The following is a 24588-nucleotide window of genomic DNA, read 5'->3' as shown; positions in this document are numbered from 1 at the left end:
GTGTGGCAACACTAGTGCAACACTGTTAATGTGGGAGTGTGGCAACACTAGTGCAACACTGTTAATGTGGGAGTGTGGCAACACTAGTGCAACACTGTTAATGTGGGAGTGTGGCAACATTAGTGCAACACTGTTAGTGTGGGAGTGTGGCAACACTAGTGCAACACTGTTAGTGTGGGAGTGTGGCAACACTAGTGCAACACTGTTAGTGTGGGAGTGTGGCAACACTAGTGCAACACTGTTAGTGTGGGAGTGTGGCAACATTAGTGCAACACTGTTAATGTGGGAGTGTGGCAACACTAGTGCAACACTTAATGTGGGAGTGTGGCAACACTAGTGCAACACTGTTAATGTGGGAGTGTGGCAACATTAGTGCAACACTGTTAGTGTGGGAGTGTGGCAACACTAGTGCAACACTGTTAATGTGGGAGTGTGGCAACATTAGTGCAACACTGTTAGTGTGGGAGTGTGGCAACATTAGTGCAACACTGTTAGTGTGGGAGTGTGGCAACACTAGTGCAACACTGTTAGTGTGGGAGTGCGGCAACACTGTTAGTGTGGGAGTGTGGCAACACTAGTGCAACACTGTTAATGTGGGAGTGTGGCAACATTAGTGCAACACTGTTAGTGTGGGAGTGTGGCAACATTAGTGCAACACTGTTAATGTGGGAGTGTGGCAACACTAGTGCAACACTGTTAGTGTGGGAGTGTGGCAACACTAGTGCAACACTTAGTGTGGGAGTGTGGCAACACTAGTGCAACACTGTTAGTGTGGGAGTGTGGCAACACTGTTAGTGTGGGAGTGTGGCAACATTAGTGCAACACTGTTAGTGTGGGAGTGTGGCAACACTAGTGCAATACTGTTAATGTGGGAGTGTGGCAACATTAGTGCAACACTGTTAGTGTGGGAGTGTGGCAACACTAGTGCAACACTGTTAGTGTGGGAGTGTGGCAACATTAGTGCAACACTGTTAGTGTGGGAGTGTGGCAACACTAGTGCAACACTGTTAGTGTGGGAGTGTGGCAACATTAGTGCAACACTGTTAATGTGGGAGTGTGGCAACATTAGTGCAACACTGTTAATGTGGGAGTGTGGCAACACTAGTGCAACACAGCCTCTAAGTTACCTTCTGGCTAATCCTCACGGCTTCCTCAAGTCCTCCCCCAACACCTTCTCCAGTCTGGGCGTCACAAGTCACGGACTTGTGACGGACAAGTCACACACATTCCTGCTTTATACGACTGAAAATGATCTGGTAAGTGAGGGAAGAGAAAATGAAGAGAGACAAGATGAGGCAAGGTGAGAGGGGGGTGGGGAGAATATGAGGCGAGAGGGGGGGGGTGGGGAAAATATGAGGCGAGAGGGGGGGAGAGAATATGAGGCGAGAGGGGGGGGGAGAATATGAGGCGAGAGGGGGGGGGGGAGAATATGAGGCGAGAGGGGGGGGGGGAATAAGAGGCGAGAGGGAGGGAGAGAATATGAGGCGAGAGGGGGGTGGGGGGGAGAATATGAGGCGAGAGGGGGGGAGAGAATATGAGGCGAGAGGGGGGTGGGGAGAATATGAGGCGGGGGGGAGGGGGGGAATATGTGGCGAGGGGGGGCAGGGGGGGAAGAATATGAGGGGGTATAAAACATGAGACAATGCCCCACTACCCAACCTGTCCACACAAACGCCAGACAAATGTTTTCTCCCATAATTAGTTCCTCTGCCGCTCTGTGGGTAGCAACACTAACACACAACATGCTCGCCTGTATAGACGCGAAATGTAGAAGCCAAACATTAACCCCCCCCCTCCCCCCCAGCGACGAGGGAGGGATCTGGAGAATTTGTTCACCTGGAGAAAGTTTGTTTACTCTGGGCCCCAGTTACCATGGCAACGCGGCGCTGGATGTTGTTTACTAACGCCAACGAAAATAATTATCCTCAAACTGCATTATTAATATGTTAAGTACTGTGCTTGAGCCTGAATGACGTGTGACTGACAAGCTGCAGTTGACCCTATTAACCGATACCAATATTATCTCTCACAATACTTGGCCTAGTATTGTGAGCACCTTTATGAACTACAGTGTATCCACACCCCAGACACTAACACTTCACCACAACACTCCACATGTTGACAACATGCCCACACTCTCACCTCCGGGGCCAGACTCCCACAACTCAATATTTATAAAGACAGATTAAGAGCCAGTAGCACCAGCGCTTAGAAATATATGGAGAAAAAATTAAGAAAACGTTAATGCAGGGAATATAGACGAAGCACTTACATCAGCAGACATAGCTCCCCTACACAAGGGAAGGAGCAAAGAATTGGCTAAAAATTACAGACCGGTCGAACCATCCTCATACATATGAAAACAATTTAAAAAGAGTAATGAGGAGTCAGCTGTCCAGTGTTGTGGAGACCAGTGACCTTGACAACCCAAGTCATCGTGGATCTAAGGCAGGAAAATCATGTCTTTTGCAGCTACTCGACCACCATGACAATCACGGAAGCATTAGAAGACAAACAACATGCAGATGTTGTATGCACAAACTTTCCAAACGCATCTGATAAGTGTGACCATAGAGTGATGGCCCATAACATGAGATCACTAGGAGTTAGCAGGTGAGGGACATTTAATTTCATGTCAAATAATGCAAAGAGTAACAGTCAAACAGTCAACTCCGAGCCCAGCAAGAAGCTGCGTCCCCGAAGGCACTAGTGCCCTCCCACTAGTGCTAGATATACACACACACACACACACACACACACACACACACACACACACACACACACACACACACACACACACACACACACAGAAGAAAGGGAGCCTCAAAGCAATGTACACTAACACAGATGGAATTACAAATAAAGCAAATGAGCTTGGAGAACGGGTACTAGAGGAAAACCCAGACATAATAGCCCTCACAGAAACAAAGCTAACGAAAACGATAACAAACGCAGTGTTCCCACTGGACTATTATGTTATGAGGAAAGAGAGGGAAGGAAGAGGTGGTGGTGGTGGTGTAGCTCTGCTGGTAAGAAAAGGCTGGGATTTTGAGGAGATGGTTATTCAGTACTGTGAAGGTTTCAGTGACTACATAGCAGGTACCATAACAAATGGAGGGAAAAAAATTATAGTCGTAGTCATATATAATCCACCACCAAATGAAAGAAGACCCAGACAGGAATATGATAGAAACAACATGGCCACCATTAACATAATAGAAAGAGCAGCTTCTATTGCTAGCAGGAATGGATCTGGACTACTAATTATGAGAGACTTCAACCATGGGAAGATAGATTGGGAGAAGAGAGACCCACATGGAGGACCAGAAACATGGAGAGCTAAGCTGTTGGACGTGGAAACAAGAAACTTTCTAAGCCAGCACATCAAGGAACCAACAAGAATGAGAGGAGATGATGAACCAGCAATGCTTGATTTGATATTTACCTTAAATGAGTGGGATATAAGGGAAGTTAAGATGGAAGCGCCCTTGGGAATGAGTGACCACAGTGTATTGAACTTTGAGTACCTGGTAGAGCTAGAAATTATCTCCCCCAAAAAAGAACTAGGAATCAAAAGGCTGGCATACCGAAAGAGAAATTATGAACAGATGAGAAGTTTCCTAAGGGAAACCTTGGAACACAGACCTCAAAGATAAGTCTGTACAGGGTATGATGGACTATGTTACCCAAAAGTGTCAGGAGGCAGTAAACAGGTTCATCCCGGCCCAAAGGTAAAAATCCGAGAAGCAACAGAAGAATCCATGGTATAATAGGGCATGTATGGAAGCGAAGAAACTGAACAAAAAGGCGTGGAGGAACTTCCGGAATAACAGAACACCAGAAAGCAGAGAGAGATACCAGAGAACCAGGAATGAGTACGTCAGGGTGAGATGAGAAGCAGAGAAAAGTTTTGAAAATGATATAGCAAACAAAGCCAAGACCGAACCAAAGCTACTCCACAGTCACATCAGAAGGAAAACAACAGAGAAAGAACAGGTAATGAAACTTAGAACAGGCGAGGACAGGTATACAGAGAATGACAAAGAGGTGTGTGAAGAACTCAACAAGAGGTTCCAGGAGGTCTTCACAATAGAACAAGGTGAGGTCACTGTGTTAGGAGAAAGGGAGGTAAACCAGGCGGCCTTGGAAGAGTTCGAAATTACGAGAGGTGGTGGTCAAGAGACACCTGCTGGATCTGGATGTTAGAAAGGCTGTTGGTCCAGACGGGATCTCACCATGGGTACTGAAAGTGTGTGCAGAGGCACTTTGCTTGCCACTTTCCATAGTGTATAGTAAGTCACTGGAGACGGGAGACCTACCAGAAATATGGAAGACGGCGAATGTGGTCCCAATATACAAAACGGGCGACAGGCAAGAGGCACTGAACTACAGGCCAGTGTCCTTGACTTGTATACTATGCAAGGTGATGGAGAAGATGGTGAGAAAAAAACTGGTAACACATCTGGAGAGAAGGGACTTCGTGACAAATCGCCAACATGGGTTCAGGGAGGGTAAATCTTGCCTGACTGGCTTAATAGAATTCTACGACCAGGTGACAAAGATTAAGCAAGAAAGAGAGGGCTGGGCGGACTGCATTTTCTTGGATTGTCGGAAAGCCTTTGACAGTACAGCATAAGAGGCTAGTACATAAGCTGGAGAGACAGGCAGATGTAGCTGGTAAGGTGCTCCAGTGGATAAGGGAGTATCTAAGCAATAGGAAGCAGAGTTACGGTGACGGGTGAGACCTCCGATTGGCGTGAAGTCACCAGTGGAGTCCCACAGGGCTCTGTACTCGGTCCTATCTTGTTTCTGATATATGTAAATGATCTCCCGGAGGGTTTCGATTCATTTCTCTCAATGTTTGTGGACGATGCCAAAATTATGAGAAGGATTAAAACAGAAGAGGACTGTTTGAGGTTTCAAGAAGACCTAGACAAGCTGAAGGAATGTTCGAACAAATGGTTGTTAGAGTTTAACCCAACCAAATGTAATGAAGATAGGTGTAGGGAGCAGGAGGCCAGATACAAGGTATCATCTGTGAGAGGAAATTCTTCAGGAGTCAGAGAAGGAAAAAGACTTGGGGGTTGATATCAAGCCAGACCAGTGTCCTGCAGCATATATCAAGAGGATAACATCAGCGGCATATGCCAGGCTGGCCAACATACGAACGGCATTCAGAAACGTGTGTAAAGAATCATTCAGAACTTTGTATACCACATATGTCAGGCCAATCCTGGAGTATGCAGCCCCAGCATGGAGTCCATATCTAGTCAAGGATAAGACTAAACTGGAAAAGGTTCAAAGGTTTGCCACCAGACTAGTACCCGAGCTGAGAGGTATAAGCTACGAGGAGAGACTACGGGAATTAAACCTCACTTCGCTGGAAGACAGAAGTTAGGGGGGACATGATCACCACATTCAAGATTCTGAAGGGAATTTATAGGGTAGATAAAGACACGCTATTTAACACAAGGGGAACACGCACAAGGGGACATAGGTGGAAACTGAGTGCCCAAATGAGCCACAGAGATATTAGAAAGAATTTTTAGTGTCAGAGTGGTTGACAAATGAAATGCATTAGGAAGTGATGTGGTGGAGGCTGACTCCATACACAGTTTCAAGTGTAGAGATGATAGAGCCCAATAGGCTCAGGAATCTGTACACCTGTTGATTGACTGATGAGAGGCGGGACCAAAGAGCCAGGGCTCAACCCCCGCAAACACAACTAGGTGAGTACACACACACACGCACACACACACACACACACACACACACACACACACAAGCACCAGCTTCCTGTCATAGCTCTCACGGTGAGCATATGAAATATTTCTCTCCTATAGTGTATATTCAACACTGTGATACACAAGAAAGCAAATACAAAAAGATATCAACACGGAGGCCGTACCCTCGCCCGTGACACCAGCCGCCCCATCTCGCGAAAAAAATGAATTTATACTAAATAAAAAAGTCTGACCAATAGAATAACATAAAAGTAACAGATGAAAGGTGGAGATACGACTACATATTATTTAGTGAGAAAATTCAGGTTATATTGCAAAACTGTATGTAGTGCAGTGTAGCGGGCGCCAGGTACACACCCTACAGTGTAGCGGGCGCCAGGTACACTCCCTGCAGTGTAGCGGGCGCCAGGTGCACTCCCTGCAGTGTAGTGGGCGCCAGGTACACACCCTACAGTGTAGCGGGCGCCAGGTACACTCCCTGCAGTGTAGCGGGCGCCAGGTACACACCCTACAGTGTAGCGGGCGCCAGGTACACACCCTACAGTGTAGCGGGCGCCAGGTGCACTCCCTGCAGTGTAGTGGGCGCCAGGTACACTCCCTGCAGTGTAGTGGGCGCCAGGTACACACCCTGCAGTGTAACGGGCGCCAGGTACACACCCTGCAGTGTAGCGGGCGCCAGGTACACACCCTGCAGTGTAGCGGGCGCCAGGTACACACCCTGCAGTGTAGCGGGCGCCAGGTACACACCCTGCAGTGTAGCGGGCGCCAGGTACACACCCTGCAGTGTAGCGGGCGCCAGGTACACACCCTGCAGTGTAGCGGGCGCCAGGTACACACCCTGCAGTGTAGCGGGCGCCAGGTACACTCCCTGCAGTGTAGCGGGCGCCAGGTACACTCCCTGCAGTGTAGCGGGCGCCAGGTACACTCCCTGCAGTGTAGCGGGCGCCAGGTACACTCCCTGAAGTGTAGCGGGCGCCAGGTACACTCCCTACAGTGTAGTGGGCGCCAGGTACACACCCTGCAGTGTAGAGGGCGCCAGGTACACTCCCTGAAGTGTAGCGGGCGCCAGGTACACTCCCTGAAGTGTAGCGGGCGCCAGGTACACACCCTACAGTGTAGCGGGCGCCAGGTACACTCCCTGCAGTGTAGCGGGCGCCAGGTACACTCCCTGAAGTGTAGCGGGCGCCAGGTACACTCCCTGAAGTGTAGCGGGCGCCAGGTACACTCCCTGTAGTGTAGCGGGCGCCAGGTACACTCCCTGAAGTGTAGCGGGCGCCAGGTACACTCCCTGAAGTGTAGCGGGCGCCAGGTACACTCCCTATAGTGTAGCGGGCGCCAGGTACACACCCTACAGTGTAGCGGGCGCCAGGTACACTCCCTACAGTGTAGCGGGCGCCAGGTACACACCCTGCAGTGTAGAGGGCGCCAGGTACACACCCTACAGTGTAGCGGGCGCCAGGTACACACCCTGCAGTGTAGAGGGCGCCAGGTACACACCATACAGTGTAGCGGGCGCCAGGTACACACCCTGCAGTGTAGAGGGCGCCAGGTACACACCCTACAGTGTAGCGGGCGCCAGGTACACACCCTGCAGTGTAGAGGGCGCCAGGTACACACCCTACAGTGTAGCGGGCGCCAGGTACACACCCTGCAGTGTAGCGGGCGCCAGGTACACACCCTACAGTGTAGCGGGCGCCAGGTACACACCCTACAGTGTAGCGGGCGCCAGGTACACACCCTACAGTGTAGCGGGCGCCAGGTACACACCCTACAGTGTAGCGGGCGCCAGGTACACATGATCAAGTGAGCTACAATACAGCTGGCGCCTGCCCCTCCCCCCGTCCCATCAGTGACACTGACAGCGCCACATCAAAGGGCAGCTGCCAGTGTCATCAATTAACCAGTGTTAACTAGACGGGGTAAAGCAAGCCGGGTGACGTAGAACTAAATACTACACAGTCTTGTACAGTTAATATAATTGATCAGTGCTGTGGGGGTCTGAGATCACACACGAGCCGAGAGTGAGATCAGTGCTGTGGGGTCTGAGATCACACACGAGCCGAGAGTGAGATCAGTGCTGTGGGGTCTGAGATCACACACGAGCCGAGAGTGAGATCAGTGCTGTGGGGTCTGAGATCACACACGAGCCGAGAGTGAGAGTCGTGACCAGGAATGGACTTACAGCTTGATGCAGGTACGTTTTAAGGCGTCTTAAAGTCCTGATTATTAGGGGGGCAAGTATCGTGTGAAAATGTGCGCACTAAGTCTTATCCTTTACGGTATAGGCCCATGATGTCACTGTCATGATCAGTGCCTACATTTTTATGACTTAATATACATATATTTCAATGTTTACATGTGTGTGGAGAAGGCGGGAACCTTAAGACACATGGTTACAGCTGTGTGGGTGAAGAACAAGCGTCTCTCTTGTTGACTGACAATCATTGAACTTCACGCAACCAAAATCTCACTTTAAGCGTTATATGACAAAGAGTGCTGGGAAGACGGGACACCACGAGCGTAGCTCTCATCCTGTAACTAACTACACTTAGGTAATTTAGTTGAGGCGGCGGCGGCGGCGGGTCTTAACCGCTGTCGCCATTGTGACGGTGGTGGCGGGAGTGTGGGGGCGGATGAGGAGCACGCTGCAGGTTGTCCCAACACGGCACGCACACACCCGGGGAGCACCTGTGTGGGTCTTCCTGTCCCGGAGTGTTGACCTGTTTATCCCATTCCGGTTCATGTAGTTACCATCTGAGCCTGCAGGTTCCAGCTGTTAGCTCTTGGACCCCGCCTCTCTAATTGTCGGCTGTCTAATATCCCGACCTGTTTTTTTTTTAAAGGGTTCAACATAGCCCGTGCTGCTTAGAACTTTTTGTTCCAAGTAGCGAATCTTAAACAACAACAATAACCGACCTATTTTCCCGCCATATCTACTATATATATTTGTCTAAAACACACACACACACACACACACACACACACACACACACACACACCCACCCACCCAGGAAGCCGCTCGTAGCAGCTGTCTCGCTCCCCAGGTACTTAATTACTGACGGATGAACAAAGCCAGCCCAAGCCCTTTGGACCAATTATAACAAACTAGGCTGGTTGTAAGAATTATCCAGAGTGGTTTATCGACAAAAGAGAATGGGAAGCTGAGCCCGCGTGGTGACCCGGGACCTGACCCCCAGGGAATTCGCGGTGAAAATAATCGACGCCTTGTTCATAGCTTCGTATAATGAACCATTCTATAGTATTCAGTAATTTAGAGAAATTAGCCTTTATTCATTTTGTATTAAAATTGTATTGTATAATATTACTGGGTACAATATCAAGAGTATTCTAATTATTGAGTTAAGTCACCATCAGTGACGTCACGAATCAGATCTAAGTTGTAAGGCGCGAGTGACCGGCGGTCATAGGTCATCAGGGTTGACATGTCCACTATTTCTCAAAGTTCAAATAACCATTTTGGGGATCGGGAACAGCTCTGCCGTTAGATGCTTGTATAATTTAACTTCAGTAAAATAATTCAACCAGTCTGGATCAATTAAGTACAACAGAGGTTAATTGTTATAACCTAAAGCTGGCTAAGTAACTTGGTAAGCGATGCGGAACAATACAATGCTCTAGTCTTGGGAAGACCAGCCGAGGAGAGAGCAGTGTGGACTCCAGATCAACGGGGAGAGGTCAACCATCTTACCTCTCCCAAGACCAGCCCCCAACATCTAGCTGGTCGCCCAAGGTAGAGTTGCTTTATGAATCCTTATAGGGATAGTCAATTCATTGCCGTTCAGGTCAAGTAGGGAGTGTTACAAGTGACAGGGAGTGAACATATTTAGATTTTGTTTTAGTTTTCTTTTAATAAATTAACTAGTTAATAATTTGCATTTTTATTATTTCCATGTGTTTATGTGAACTTGTCCTGGTCACGTGGTCCACACGAGGCAGAGTTGGATTCTAACACCAAATCGGAAGTCATCTTTACCGTGTAATTAATTCCACACTCTAAGTTTCCAAGGTCATCGGTTACTAGTGGGGATCAAGCCCCAAGATTGATTAATTAGCATGATCGATCCAGACCTCGATCATTGCTCTGTGTTACTGGTCTGGTGGTGGCGGCGGAGGCGACTCTAGGGTTTTGCTCAAAGCCTAGGTCACGTCATACGGGTTGTAGAATCCTAAGTCGGTCAATCGTCTTAGGACCACGTGGCGTGGAGTCGGCTTTAGTAAAAGTTTTGGAGTCCCTTGTAGAGAAATAAAAAGTAAGAATACGGGCAGAGGGGGAGAAGAAGGAAGATAAATAGAGAAACCCTCCCCGTGTTACACAATCACTTGGGCTGGACGGTAGAGCGGCGGCCTCGCTTCATGCAGAATGGCGTTCAATCTCAGAGAGGCTCAAAGCAGTCAATGAACAACAAATGGAAATCATCTCAAGATCTACAACCACTCACATCGTCACAGACGGATCAGTTGATCAAGAAAGAGGTTCTGCTGGGGCAGCAGTTTACACTAACAAGCATGAATCTTACTGGAGCATGAATAGTGGGTTCTCAACATTGCAAACAAAATTATATGCCCTGAAGGATGTCATAAATTATACAATTGAGAATAATTTACATGATGTCATCATTCATATCGACTAAATCTTCGCTCTAGGCATTGTTGTAACGCCCAGAGAGTACACCCATGACACACCATGGGAACGTCCTGGTAAGGTCAGCCTGTGACCTCAGATTCAACTAGAGTTAATTGAAATATTTTCTGGCTCCTCCCTAGTCAGATTGTTCCTGTTTATGAATAATCCTGATAGTCTTGACAAACAACTTAATGGTACATCTTGAGTGCTTTTTTGCACATCATGGGAAGCTGACGCCCTGATGTGCTGGCCAACTATTTAGGTGTACAAAACACTTTTTCCCGAGTAGGCTGAATCAGACTTTCCCACAACAGTGTAAAACGCTCCCCCCTCCTGATTCGGTTGTATATATACCCCCTGTATATATACAACCTGTATATATATGTATGTTAGGAGAGATATAAGGTGCTGGAGTGTCGGAGGCAGTGTGAGGCTGCAGGGCATCAGGCGAGCCTCAGGAGACAGAGTGACTCCACCAGACTGAGAGGCAGAGAGTGGTCTTAAGGTAATGTGTGTGTGATCTCTGATACGTTTCCATGTCTAAAAACACGTAACAATTGCCAGTATTGCCAGTGTTAAAGTAGGGATTTATAGTTGGTGAATTTCGTAATTTGTTCTCAATAAACTCGTGTTAAACTTTCCATCTGTGTCAACTGTCGGATCCTCTTATCCTCTGAATAAAGCTTGCTAACAACCGTCCCATAATTATTGACAGTTAAAGAAAGAGGACTCTCCAAGTCAAGCAATGTTTCTTGCCTCATTGCTTGATATAATTAATGAACAAGACAGGATGGTGGCAGTGATCTAATTAATAAGTTCCCTAGGTAGCATTTCCTTGGAAAGTTACCATTGGTTCCGGTTGTAATCATCTGTGGTACTCCATATTTCAATTCCTATTACATATCTACATTACCAGAATTTCAGTAACGAATATCCTCAAGGCCTTTATCAATTTTTATATAGAGTTACCAAGTGCAACCAGTAGGAAGTGCTACTATACATAGTGATACAATACACTAAGGGTACTAGTGATACAATACACTAAGGGTACTAGTGATACAATACACTAAGGGTACTAGTGATACAATACACTAAGGGTACTAGTGATACAATACACTAAGGGTACTATATATTGTGTCGCCAGAGCCAAAGTAGCAGAAGGAAGATCCACTGTGATGTGGTACGAACAAGCCACTGGGAACTACTCTTTCAAGTCTGGCAAAAATATCCACACATATTGCAGTAGCCATACACAGACTCAGACTTGGTTACAAGTGTTGCTGGGAGGTAATAAACCCAATAGTTAAAGAGGGTCATATCTGTGAAATAGAAGCAGAGGCGCCACTATTACACTACTTACTGGAATGTGAAGCTACTGAAGCCCTGCGCATCAAACTCAACATTAGTCCAACGACAGCAGCTGCATTAGATGCAAATTCCACAGCGACTACAATGATTATAAAAGCAGTTGAAGAATAGGACACACTAGTGAACATTCTGCATCTACATCCGCCACCAAGACAATATTATTAATTTAAAACAATACTAAAACCAGCGCGCTAAAACAAGCGAAAAAGAAACGGGAGAAAAGGAGGAAACCCCACCTCCATTTGAAACTTTGACCCAAATATCACAATAACAAGGTTATCGCATATAACCGAACTCAATTACGGCTTCACTATAGCATACATGGACATTTTGTTCTCAATAGCTAAATCTAAAACAACAACAACAACGTTCAATCCCAGACCGTCCAAGTGGTTGGGCACCATTCCTTTCTCCCCGTCCCATCCCAAATCCTTATCCCTTCCAAGGGCTATATAGGCGTAATGGCTTGCCACTTTCCCCTGATAATTTCCTCCCGAGGTCTTTGGACCAGAGTTGCGGAGCGGCAGGTGGTGAAGCCAGAGGTCACCAGGTCCTGTACAGGTGGTGAAGCCAGAGGTCACCAGGTCCTGTACAGGTGGTGAAGCCAGAGGTCACCAGGTCCTGTACAGGTGGTGAAGCCAGAGGTCACCAGGTCCTGTACAGGTGGTGAAGCCAGAGGTCACCAGGTCCTGTACAGGTGGTGAAGCCAGAGGTCACCAGGTCCTGTACAGGTGGTGAAGCCAGAGGTCACCAGGTCCTGTACAGGAGGTGAAGCCAGAGGTCACCAGGTCCTGTACAGGTGGTGAAGCCAGAGGTCACCAGGTCCTGTACAGGTGGTGAAGCCAGAGGTCACCAGGTCCTGTACAGGTGGTGAAGCCAGAGGTCACCAGGTCCTGTACAGGTGGTGAAGCCAGAGGTCACCAGGTCCTGTACAGGTGGTGAAGCCAGAGGTCACCAGGTCCTGTACAGGTGGTGAAGCCAGAGGTCACCAGGTCCTGTACAGGTGGTGAAGCCAGAGGTCACCAGGTCCTGTACAGGTGGTGAAGCCAGAGGTCACCAGGTCCTGTACAGGTGGTGAAGCCAGAGGTCACCAGGTCCTGTACAGGTGGTGAAGCCAGAGGTCACCAGGTCATTTACAGGAACACTGCTACACTACTTACCTTAATAAGCTCCTTGAGGCGCTCTCTGTCGTAGGTGTTGCCGATCTCCTCACCCAAGACGCAGTCCAACATCTGTGTCAGAGACAACAATGTATTAACAACACGAACAAGCAGATGAGCCTTAGTATACCCAAGACAGTACCACCACAATATCTATATATGGTCTATTTTATGCCTAACCTGTTTATGTACAGGCCTGAAGTATGCCTCCCTCTCTACAAACACCGTTACTGCTGCCTATTTAACCAGTCGAGTTCAATGTGTGTCAGTTGCTAAAGGCATACAGAGGTTGTCAGAGTCGGTCCGTGGGTGTTTGGGTCCCTGAGTGACAGGTCCACACACACACACACACACACACACACACACACACACACACACACACACACACAGTAGGTGAGAGGTACAAGTAAACAAGAAGGAAGGCCCAATAAATACCTTTGAGATAGGATAGGCTGCTGGAGCAGTGATGACCATGAGCACCCTGACGAGCCACACCACCCTCGCCCCGATGGCCAGCCCGTGACGCGAACAGATGGCTGTTGGAGACACAACCGGACCGGCGTCAGTGTTGACTACGGTACAATGCTAACATAATGAGGATAATATACTGCCATTTCAGTATAACAACCTCCCTCCCCCTGCAACACTAAAAACACACGGTAACTGGCAACAGTCCAGTTCGCTATAAGATTTACAAGATCATATATTTAGACTCGGGCGCAGGTACAGCCACATAAAAAATATAACATTAGAACATGTTCCAACGTTTCGGAATATACTGCGTCAAACTGTACACAAAACAATGCGCCTCTGACCTTGTGGAATGATCTCGCCGAAGACGACGATGGCAATAGTGGAGCCGATGACGGCGATGAGCCCCGAGGACAGGTTGTCGAGGAGGATGGTGAGGGAGGAGTTGACGAGGACGTTGCCCAGCAGGAGGGTGCACAGCAGGAAGTTGCCGTGGCGCCGCACTGGCTCAATGGCTCGTGCATACCGCCGCTCGTCTGGTGATCCCGTGTTCGACACTATCTTCAGCTCAGTTTTGTCCAGCGCCATCAGACCCAGGTTAAGGCCAGAAAACAGGCCGGAGAACAGCAGCAGCACCACCAGGAACACCGCCTGCCACAACATAACACACCACCATTAACACAGTAATGTTATTTGAAAAGTACATTGTCAAGAGAAGAGTTTAATTGTATACAATCAAATTGGTTATGTAAGAACTATGCATTTATGATAAAATGGCTGATTAATTCATGATTTCATCTGTGATTTGTAGCATTAGCTTGAGGCAAGCCTTAACATGCCTCCAGGGTGGTTATAACATGAGCCAGGGGGAGACCATACCTGTATCCAGAGCGGCAGGAGGAGGTTGTAGGAGGACATTGTGATCCAAGGGTCATTGCCCTGGTGGTAGGCCAGGTCCTGGTCACTATCGCGAACACACAGGTACCAGAACTTCTGGTCAGCGCGCATGGACGGTAGGTCGATGTTGGCTGTTGCCCATCCGTCGCCCAGGTCAGACATCTGCCACGAGGGAACATCAGTCACACACACACATTATAGGAACTGTCAGACAACACTATCTCCAGAACACGGGCTTATATTACTCGTCACAGAACCGAACCGACGTGTGTGACAACCACGAGAGGAGAGTAATCACAAATATTACACTATGAGAAAATAATTTTGGGGCAATGAGGTGATTTCGACCGGCGTTCTGGCGATTCCCAGACACCTGTTTTAACCCACTCAGCCACGATAGGACAAATGCCAATCAACCCGGGAACGCTACTGAATTCACCGAGAGGTTCTGGAGGCCTGAACCATTGCCCAACCCGGATTTTACTATTGGCTCGCCTACACTCTGGCCTGCGGGTAATGGTGTTTACAACCTTATGTCCCTCCAACACATCGCTGGTAAGCATCACCCTTCAGATTCTTTGTGATCTGTTGGATCACAAAGAAATCAGAATTGCACGACATCAATGAGAAGACCATTTTCTCATTGATATATCATGCCATTGTAATTTATTTGTGAACTACACCATTTAATCTTTTACAAGTAATATTAACAACATTAAAACGTTAGTAATTTTTCTAACGCTGCAGGCCACGTAGAGACAAATCCTTGGCCCTGTGTACCAGGCATGTTAATACTGTACAAGCAATACAGTATGACAAAAATTACAAATGCGTTCATGTTTACTTTTTCTCCTATGCGAAATCTAGAACAAGAACTACATCTGTTGTTTGGCCCCTGCGCAAGAGAGATGGAATTTTCACAGATGACAACAAAGAAATGAGCGAAATACTGAGGCGATTCCGTTTTCAGCGAGCCACTAAACACACTGAAGATTGATAACCCAAACGAATTCTTCATGAATGTGATACCAACATCAAATCATATATCAGATGACACCCTAAACTCATTGAATTTTAAGTAGCCATAAACAGTATTTCTATGCACTGTACCAGATCCTCATTTCTGGAACTCCACATTCACCATGAATTGTAGAATAAAAAACACAATTGCAGGCTCTTAACATTTTCTGGATAAGGAGCTCAGATAATGGTTTTGGATATTAAAAACAGCGGAGATAGCACCATTTCATAAAGGTGGGAAAGAAGCAGAGAAAAAAAACACGATAGGGCGATAGCACTAACATCACACATCATTAATTAAATAAAAAATGTGCTAAGAAGCAAGATCACAAAATACGAGTCATCAGTGTCTCCATAACCCTGGACAACACGGGTTCAGAACAGGGCGCTCCTGCCTATCACAGTTGCTGTGTTACACCATAAAGGTGCTTGGAAATTTATGTCACACAGAACACGAGTCATACATGATATTTGAGGCACCAGACTGTCTTAGCAATTAAAAAGTCACACCTATAGGAGTTAATGACCACAAGTTGACCTGGGGTCAGGTCGTATCAATTGGCCTTGCAGGTTACAGTGGTGGTGTCTTTCCACCAAACAAGCCATTGTTTAATTTAATTAAGGTGTGGTAGGTAATCTGAAGCTATCTACTTAGTAGGTGGGGCTTAGCTCCTGGTACCCTCCCCCCATAAATATCCAGGAAACTGTACATTCAGGATAAATCAGACACAGAGGATCGAAGGTCGAGCAGGACGAGTCCGAGGCCAGTCAAGGCTGTCAGGCTGGGTGGGGACTGTCTGTTAATCGAGCCCCCCCCCCCCCACCCCCACCCCTCTCTATCCAACTTAGTCTCAAAGACTTTGGTGAGTTGAACTCTAAAGTGACACATTTGGGTTGGTTCCAACTTAAGGTGTTGTGTGATTTTCAGGATCAGTCAGTCGTAGTGTCTTCAATGTCTTGTGTGGCGACTCACATTTATGTATTCATGTTGACATATAAATTTACCTGATTAACATATAATATTCCTATGAATGAAGATCTAATGTTAAATATATATTTTATTAGCTTGTTGGTAAAGCTCACTTTAATTTTGTTCCCTAGATCTTTGTCAGTTGAGGCTTCAGTAGACAGCCCGCTGAGAGTACTGGTTTTAAGATCTTAATGATTCCAGTTGATACATGCAAAACCATTTGATAACAGCTTAGAGTAGACAAGTTTTATTCCTTGTCTTGTATGTACTGAACTTGAATGAATGGTGGCAGCTCTTTAACTCTTCTACCTCTCTACTTCTACTTTCTACCTTTTCTACTATGTTATTTTCTACTTTCCTCGTTGATCCCATTCTCTTCCTTCCCCTAACTTACCCTTCCCCCTGACCATAATCCTCCCATACCCCCCTTCACCCCTCTTAACTCCCTCGCCCCATGCCCTCACCCTACTTATTAATACCTACATTTCTTTTCATTTTTATTTTCCGTTCGTGGTAGTGAATAGTATTAGAGTTCTCTAGAGTTACTGGTAGCTGATCAGTACAAAACACGCAAAACTGAGCACTAAACGTCCACCAGACTGTGCGACACAGAGGTTGCCAGGATCAGGTTGGGTTATTTTTTTTTTCAGGGATATTCCTGCACGGGCCCTAAACCTCTGGCTGGCCCACTAAGTGTTGCTTGATTCTGTTTTACTTGGGCGGAGTATATGTATTTATGACTCGTATTTAGTAAGATTTAGTAAGATTTAGTAAGATTTAGTAAGCTTCAGTAAGATTTTGCCATGTGTGTTTAACAACAACTTCTACTCTGTTGAATCTAAGTTGAAATCTTAATGGGTTTGTTAACTGTGCACTGTGTTAGATAATGTTCCAGTGGTCTGTCGGACATTTCTCCACAGTTGGGTTACCGTTACCTGTGGCAGGTGGCTACAGGTGACGGATCTCCCAATCCTGAGCACTCCAGTTGCAAACTCTGAGCAGGAACTGCGGCACGATCTCCCGCACTACATCACTGAATGCCCAGTTATTAGACCTTTCAGACCAGTTAGCATGAGGTACCTGGAGCTTTGCAATTACTTTATTCACTCTCGTGTTCTTGAAGATATCCTCACAGTGCACCGAAAATTTGCCAGTGCAGGCTACTAAACATATGACCCTGTATGACTAACCATCCTGCGAGATGGGGACTTTTAGTATCACTGCTGCCTTATTCACTCTTGTGTTGATATCCTCAAAACGAACCCAGAGTCTGTCAGTGCAGACTACTTATCATATGCCTCTATGACTAACCATCCTGTGTGATGGGGATTTTTTTAGCATCACGTATTTGACACACTGTATTCCCCCTTCATATAATCTAGGGCAGCTGCACAAATGCAGATGTACCCAATGTATTAATACAAAAAATGATCAGGTACAATGCCTTGTTTTTGTAGTATCTAGGTAATCAAATACCGATATTTCAAGGTGTTGAACTAGAGAGGTTGCAGTAGAAGCTCTGGGGGAGAACTATAGAATTAGTTAATTAAGGGTGGGCCAATGGACAAAAGAGCCATTACCCCTTAGGCCCCGTAACAGCTAGACCACTATGGCATGACTTTAGATGCCATGAATGACAAGCAAAATGTTGATATAATACACAGATTTCACAAATGTCTTCGACAAAAGTGACCATGGTGTTATTGCACACAAAATGCGTTCAAAACGAATCCAGGAAAAATAGGCAGATGGATCTGCAGATCCATCCAGATCTGAATCCAGAGATCCAGATCTGGATCTCTGCATTTCTTGTCTAACAGAACCCAATGTGTAATAGTCAACAAAATAAAATCCAGCCCATCAACCGTGAAGATCTCAGTCCCCCAGGGTACTGTGCTTGCTCCAGTACTTTTTATCATCCTCATATCGGATAAAGACAAGGACACAATCTATAGCACTGTATCATCCTTTGCAGATGACACTAGGATTTTTATGAGTAGACAACAGAGAGAATACAGCAAACCTCAAATCAGAGATAAATCAGGTCTTTCAATGAGGCCCCCCCCCCCCCCCCAAAAAAAAAAAAAAAAAAAAAGAATGAAGGTTAAGTTCCGGCTCCTACGCTATAAGAAAAAACAAAATATAAAAATGGAGATCACATATAAAATGCAATCAAATGATATTATAGAAAATACAGGCAATGTAAAGGACCTGGGTGTACTCATGTCGGAAGACCTTACCTTTAAAGAACACAATAAAGTAGCCGTCACAACTGCAAGAAAAATGACAGGTTGGATAACAAGAACCTTTCACACTAGAGATGCTATACCGATGATGATACTCTTCAAGACGCTAGTGCTCCCTAGAGTGGAGTACTGCTGCACAATGACAGTCCCTTTCAAAGCTGGAGAAATTGCTGACCTGGAGAGCGTGCAGAGACCCTTTACTGCTAGAATCCACTCAGTAAAACATCTAAACTATTGGGACCGACTAAAATGCCTAAAAATGCGCAGGCGGGAGATATACATAATTTACACGTAGAAAATAACAGAAGGGCTGGTCCCAAATTTGCACACAGAAATACCACCACATAAGACCAGAATGCATGGCAGGATGTGCAGAATACTCCCGTTGAAGAGCAGAGGTGCAACAGGTACTCTGAGAGAGAACTCTATCAACATCAGAGGCCCGAGACTGTTCAACACGCTTCCACTACACATAAGGATGCTGAACTGTGTAATTACTATACGAGTACTGGAACATTTGATGATATATTGGACTTGTACCCAAGATTAACCATGTAATGTATCAATTATACAATGTATGTATGTGATGTAACTATATAACCTGAGCTTGTGAAAGCACCTTCATCGCCTTCAGTGATTAAGTGCTTAATTGCACACTAGTTTCTCTACCAGCTATCTCATCCCGTCAGAGTAAGAGAGACAAATGTATGTGAATGCATGTGTGTGTGTGTGTGTGTGTGTGTGTGTGTGTGTGTGTGTGTGTGTGTGTGTGTGTGTGTGTGTATAAAGTATATATGGAAGCTGATCAGAATTACATTTCACCTTTGTAAATGCACATTAATGACACATCGAACACTTTATGTAGGGCATACGTAAATCTGTGTATCTATGTATTTACGTTTGTAGGTTAGCTTAGCATTTTAAAAGCACCGAATCACCTTCTGTGGTTGAGTGTTCAATAAACCCTTGAACTATATGTTTAACACTTCACTGACCCTGTCCATGGAGGACAGAAGAAAATGTATATATGCTGGTTAGCATTGTAAATGTGTGGCCACGTCTGTGGTAGAAAATAATATATATAAAACAACTACACATAAGGGGCATAACTGGCCGACCCCTCACAGTGTTCAAGAGAGAACTCGATACACACCTCCAAAGGATACCTGATGGAGTATCAGGTATCCTTTGGAGGATAGTAACAGCCAATAAAATAAAAGAGAGCACAAGCACAGTTAAAAGCTCTGTACCTCAGGATACAGTCCTTGCACCACTGCATTTCCTTATTCTCATATCAGATATAGACAAAAAATACAAGTCCCATCATCGTATCATCTTTTGCAGTTGTCAAAAATCGGCATGAAAATTTGTTCCGTATTAGATATTTAAACACTACAAGCAGATAATAATAATTTTCGACTGAGAAGCAGAAAATAACATGATGTTTAACATTGATAAATTTCAGGTACTCAGGTACGGTAAAAATGAGAACTTTAAACAAAATACAGGATACGAAACACAATCAAATCTGCCCATACATGATGATTTGGGCAGTTCTGCCCAAAGCAGCACGTCAAGGATTTGGGAATAATGATGTCTGACGACCTAACGTTTAGGGAGCATAACCAAGCAACTATTGAGTTAGCTACAAAAATGATAGGATGGATTACCAGAACCTTCAAATCCAGGGATCCCATCACAATGGTTGTACTATTCAAATCACTTTTACTGTCCCGTCTTTAGTACTGATCAGTACTCACGTTCCCCTTCAGAGCAGGAGAGATTGCTGAAATAGAGGGAATACAGAGAACATATACGGCACGCATAGACGAGATAAAACACCTAAATTATTGGGATCGTCTCAAAGCTCTCCAAATGTACTCACTAGAAAGGAGACGAGAGAGATACCAAATAATATACACGTGGAAAATACTGGAGGGCCAGGTCCCTAATCTACACAGTAAAATAACAACGTACTGGAATGAACGATATGGAAGAAAATGTAGAATAGAACCAGTGAAGAGCAGAGGTGCCATAGGCACAATCAGAATACTGCATAAACATCAGAGATGTTTATACAGTGTTCGATGCTGTTCGGTGTTTATACAAAATACGATGCTGTGGCTTGTATTTTTGTCTATATCTGATATGAGAATAAGGAAAAGCAGCGGTGCAAGGACTGTACCCTGAGGTACAGAGCTTTTAACTGCCTTGGACTAGATTTTATATGGTTGACCGTTACTCGCTGAGTCCTGTTTGACAGAAAACTGAGTATCCAGCGTCCTACTTTACCGGTTATTCCCATTGACTTCATTCTGTGTGCTATCACTCCATGGTCACATTTATCGAAAGCCTTTGCGAAGTCCGTGTATATCACATCAGCATTCTGTTTTTCTTCTAATGCCTCAGTGACTTTGTCGTAGTGCTCAAGTAGCTGTGAGAGGCACGATCTTCCCGCTCGAAATCCATGTTGGCCTGGGTTGTGAAGGTCATTGGTCTCCATGAAATTGGTGACCTGACTCCTAATCACTCTCTCAAATACTTTTATGATGTGCGATGTTAGTGCAACTGGTCTATAATTCTTTGCCAATGCTTTGCTCCCTCCCTTGTGTAGAGGGGTTATGTCTGCTACTTTAAGTGCATCTGGTATCTCCCCCGTGTCCAAGCTCTTCCTCCACACTATACTGAGTGCCTGTGCTACCGGCCCTTTGCATTTCTTTATAAATATTGGGCTGTAGTGGATATGTGGGCCTGCGGGCCGCTCCAAGCAATAGCCTGGTGGACCAAACTCTCAAGTCAAGCCTCTCGGGCCGGGCTTGAGGGGAGCTCCCAGAACCCCATGCTGGTACAATGTTCTACGCACATGGTGAAGTCAGCAGGCACGCAACTGGGCTCATATTAACCCTTACTGAGTAGAGGACACTCGCGCCCCAAGCAGTACAGTTATGGCTGCTGTGTTTAGAGACACGCTGACTGATCTATATCTTTCCCCAGATACTGAGTCATACCTGCATGTGCTGCTGAACTTCCTTACACTTAAACTGGTAAACATACCATCTTGAGGTTATCTTGAGATGATTTCGGGGCTTTTTTTTAGTGTCCCCGCGGCCCGGTCCTCGACCAGGCCTCCACCCCCAGGAAGCAGCCCGTGACAGCTGACTAACACCCAGGTACCTATTTACTGCTAGGTAACAGGGGCATAGGGTGAAAGAAACTCTGCCCATTGTTTCTCGCCGGCGCCTGGGATCGAACCCGGGACCACAGGATCACAAGTCCAGTGTGCTGTCCGCTCGGCCGACCGGCTCCCATCACGCCATACAACAGCGATGAGGTTTCAGCAGAACAGCGCTCAGTTACATTATGCAATGGTGGGTCGCGAATTTGTGCCATAAACATTTAGAGGGAACTGTACTGGAACACGAGCCCACGAGCAGTGCTCACGACGGGACAGCACCAGTGACTTAAATAGTATTACCATTGCTGTGGGGTCGGGATTTAGACGTTCTCATAATCCATCATATTGTCCTGGCCGTCGCTATATTTGTTTGGTTATGTTCACTAAATGTCAGGTCGTCAGACATCATAATTCCCTGATCTTTTACATGTTGCTTTCCTTCTATGAGTAGGTCTGATCGTGTCCTTTACCATGCGTTTCGTTCAAGTTCCTCGTTTAAACTATACCTCAGTACCTGGAACTTATCACCGTTAAACATAATGTTATTTTCTGTTGCCCACTCGAATACTTTATTTATATCACCCTGTAGTTTGTCAGTGTCTTCTACAGAGGCAATTTTCATCCTGATTTTTGTATCATCCGCAAAGGATGACACGAAGCTGTGATTAGTATTTTTGTCTATATCAGAGATAAGAATGAGAGATAGCAGTGGTGCAAGGACTGTGCCATGGTGTACAGAGCTTTTCACTGCTCTTGGACTTTATCTTATTTGATTGACCGTCACTCTGCATTGTGCTTGACAGAAAATGAATAAACCACAACGCCCGACTTTACCCTTTGGTGAACCAAACTCTCACAAGTCAAGTCTGGCCTCGGGCCGGGCTTGGGGAGTAGAAGAACTCCCAGAACCCCATCAACCAGGTATCCGTTATTCCTAGTGATCTTATTTTCTGGGCTATCACTCCATGGTCACACTTATGAAATGCCTTGGCAAAACCTGTGTATACAACAAATGCATTTTGTTTTTCTTCTAACGTTTCTGCGATTCTGTCGTAGTGATTGAGTAGTTGCATAGAGACAGGATCTTCCCGCTGTAAATCCGCCTTTTACCTGGATTGTGAAGTTCATCGTTTTCCATAAAACTGGAAATTTGATTCCTAATCACTCTTTCAAAAACTTTTATTGTGTGATGTTAGTGCTACGGGTCTATAGTTTTTTGCCAGGGTCTTTGGTACCTCCCTTGTGCAGGGTGCTGTACCTGCTGATTTAAGCGTTCCTGTTTAGTTCTGCCATTACTTTAACTATTTGTACTAGTGGTTACGGATATAGTTTATTATTCTGAATTTGACAACTGTAATGATTTTAAAACATTGATAAATGTAGCTTCAAAATCAATCCAGTTCTTGAGTACAGAGTTGATAACTACTGTTATTTAATGGTGTTATTATGACTGAAGTAAATAATTTACCGTAAATTTGTGTAAGTTAACCGAACTATAAATGTACAAAACGAACATTTATGAACAAAGCTGTGATTGGCGATTGAAGATTTCTCACCTCCCTTCGGCTCATGTGTGTTTCTAACCTGTGTCTTTTTGTACTATTCTCTCTCAGTAACGACAGTCTTTATTGACCTTGTCTGTCTCCATCCTCCCCAGCATCTTGGATGTTGTGATCATATCCCTCTTCTATTCTCGACGAAGACTGGCTCGAGGAGTCCTAATTTAGGTTTCCAAACGTGGTTCACAGGTTTGTACCACCATACAATGCCTCATCTGGGCCCCAGTTACAACTATGCAGCCAATTCAGTTGGTCATGACTTGTGCTTCTTCCTCACTGGGCAGACTACTTCCTGACGAGGAGGAGGTGTAGAATATCCAGGATGGGAGGCACGGCAGACGTGTGGCGTGAGGGCACGGCAGACGTGTGGCGCGAGGCACGGCAGACGGGCGGCGCGAGGGCACGGCAGACGGGCGGCGCGAGGGCACGGCAGACGGGCGGCGCGAGGGCACGGCAGACGGGCGGCGCGAGGGCACGGCAGACGGGCGGCGCGAGGGCACGGCAGACGGGCGGCGCGAGGGCACGGCAGACGGGCGGCGCGAGGGCACGGCAGACGGGCGGCGCGAGGGCACGGCAGACGGGCGGCGCGAGGGCACGGCAGACGGGCGGCGCGAGGGCACGGCAGACGGGCGGCGCGAGGGCACGGCAGACGGGCGGCGCGAGGGCACGGCAGACGGGCGGCGCGAGGGCACGGCAGACGGGCGGCGCGAGGGCACGGCAGACGGGCGGCGCGAGGGCACGGCAGACGGGCGGCGCGAGGGCACGGCAGACGGGCGGCGCGAGGGCACAGCAGACGGGTGTCCACCCGTGTCCACCAGCCACACCACCTGTGTCTACCAGCCACACCACCTGTGTCCACCAGCCACACCACCTGTGTCCACCAGCCACACCACCCGTGTCCACCAGCCACACCACCTAAGTCCACCAGCCACACCACCCGTGTCTACCAGCCACACCACCCGTGTCCACCAGCCACACCACCTGTGTCCACCAGCCACACCACCCGTGTCCACCAGCCACACCACCTAAGTCCACCAACCACACCACCCGTGTCCACCAGCCACACCACCCGTGTCCACCAGCCACACCACCTGTGTCCACCAGCCACACCACCTAAGTCCACCAGCCACACCACCTAAGTCCACCAACCACACCACCCGTGTCCACCAGCCACACCACCCGTGTCCACCAGCCACACCACCTGTGTCCACCAGCCACACCACCCGTGTCCACCTGTGTGTGACTGTGTGGGGGGGAGGATAGGGAGGGGGGGGGGAGCCCCGCCAATTCCTTAAAACATTATATTATAGAGACCAATATTGAGACTTGGGAC

At 46.8% G+C, this 24588-nt stretch overlaps 1 protein-coding gene across 2 annotated transcripts in view; it reads right to left on the bottom strand.

The window, feature by feature from the left end:
• The window catches only part of uex (metal transporter uex), a 674542-nt gene that overhangs the window by 390892 nt on the left and 259062 nt on the right, over positions 1-24588 (bottom strand). For both annotated transcript variants that reach the window (XR_006772789.2, XM_045741424.2), the window contains exons 3-6: positions 14268-14447; positions 13733-14039; positions 13353-13453; positions 12918-12989 (exon numbers count right to left, since the gene is read on the bottom strand). Coding sequence is in view for 1 of the 2 variants with exons in the window: in XM_045741424.2 (XP_045597380.1) it covers positions 12918-12989; positions 13353-13453; positions 13733-14039; positions 14268-14447 (660 nt within the window). In the remaining variant the exon portion in view is untranslated. The remainder of the gene's footprint in view (positions 1-12917; positions 12990-13352; positions 13454-13732; positions 14040-14267; positions 14448-24588) is intronic.

Source organism: Procambarus clarkii, chromosome 19 (genome assembly GCF_040958095.1).
Source record: "Procambarus clarkii isolate CNS0578487 chromosome 19, FALCON_Pclarkii_2.0, whole genome shotgun sequence".
Classification (NCBI taxonomy): Eukaryota; Metazoa; Arthropoda; class Malacostraca; order Decapoda; family Cambaridae; genus Procambarus; species Procambarus clarkii.
The sequence above is the reverse complement of the archived record's forward strand: the minus strand, read 5'-3'. Positions and strand labels throughout refer to the sequence as shown.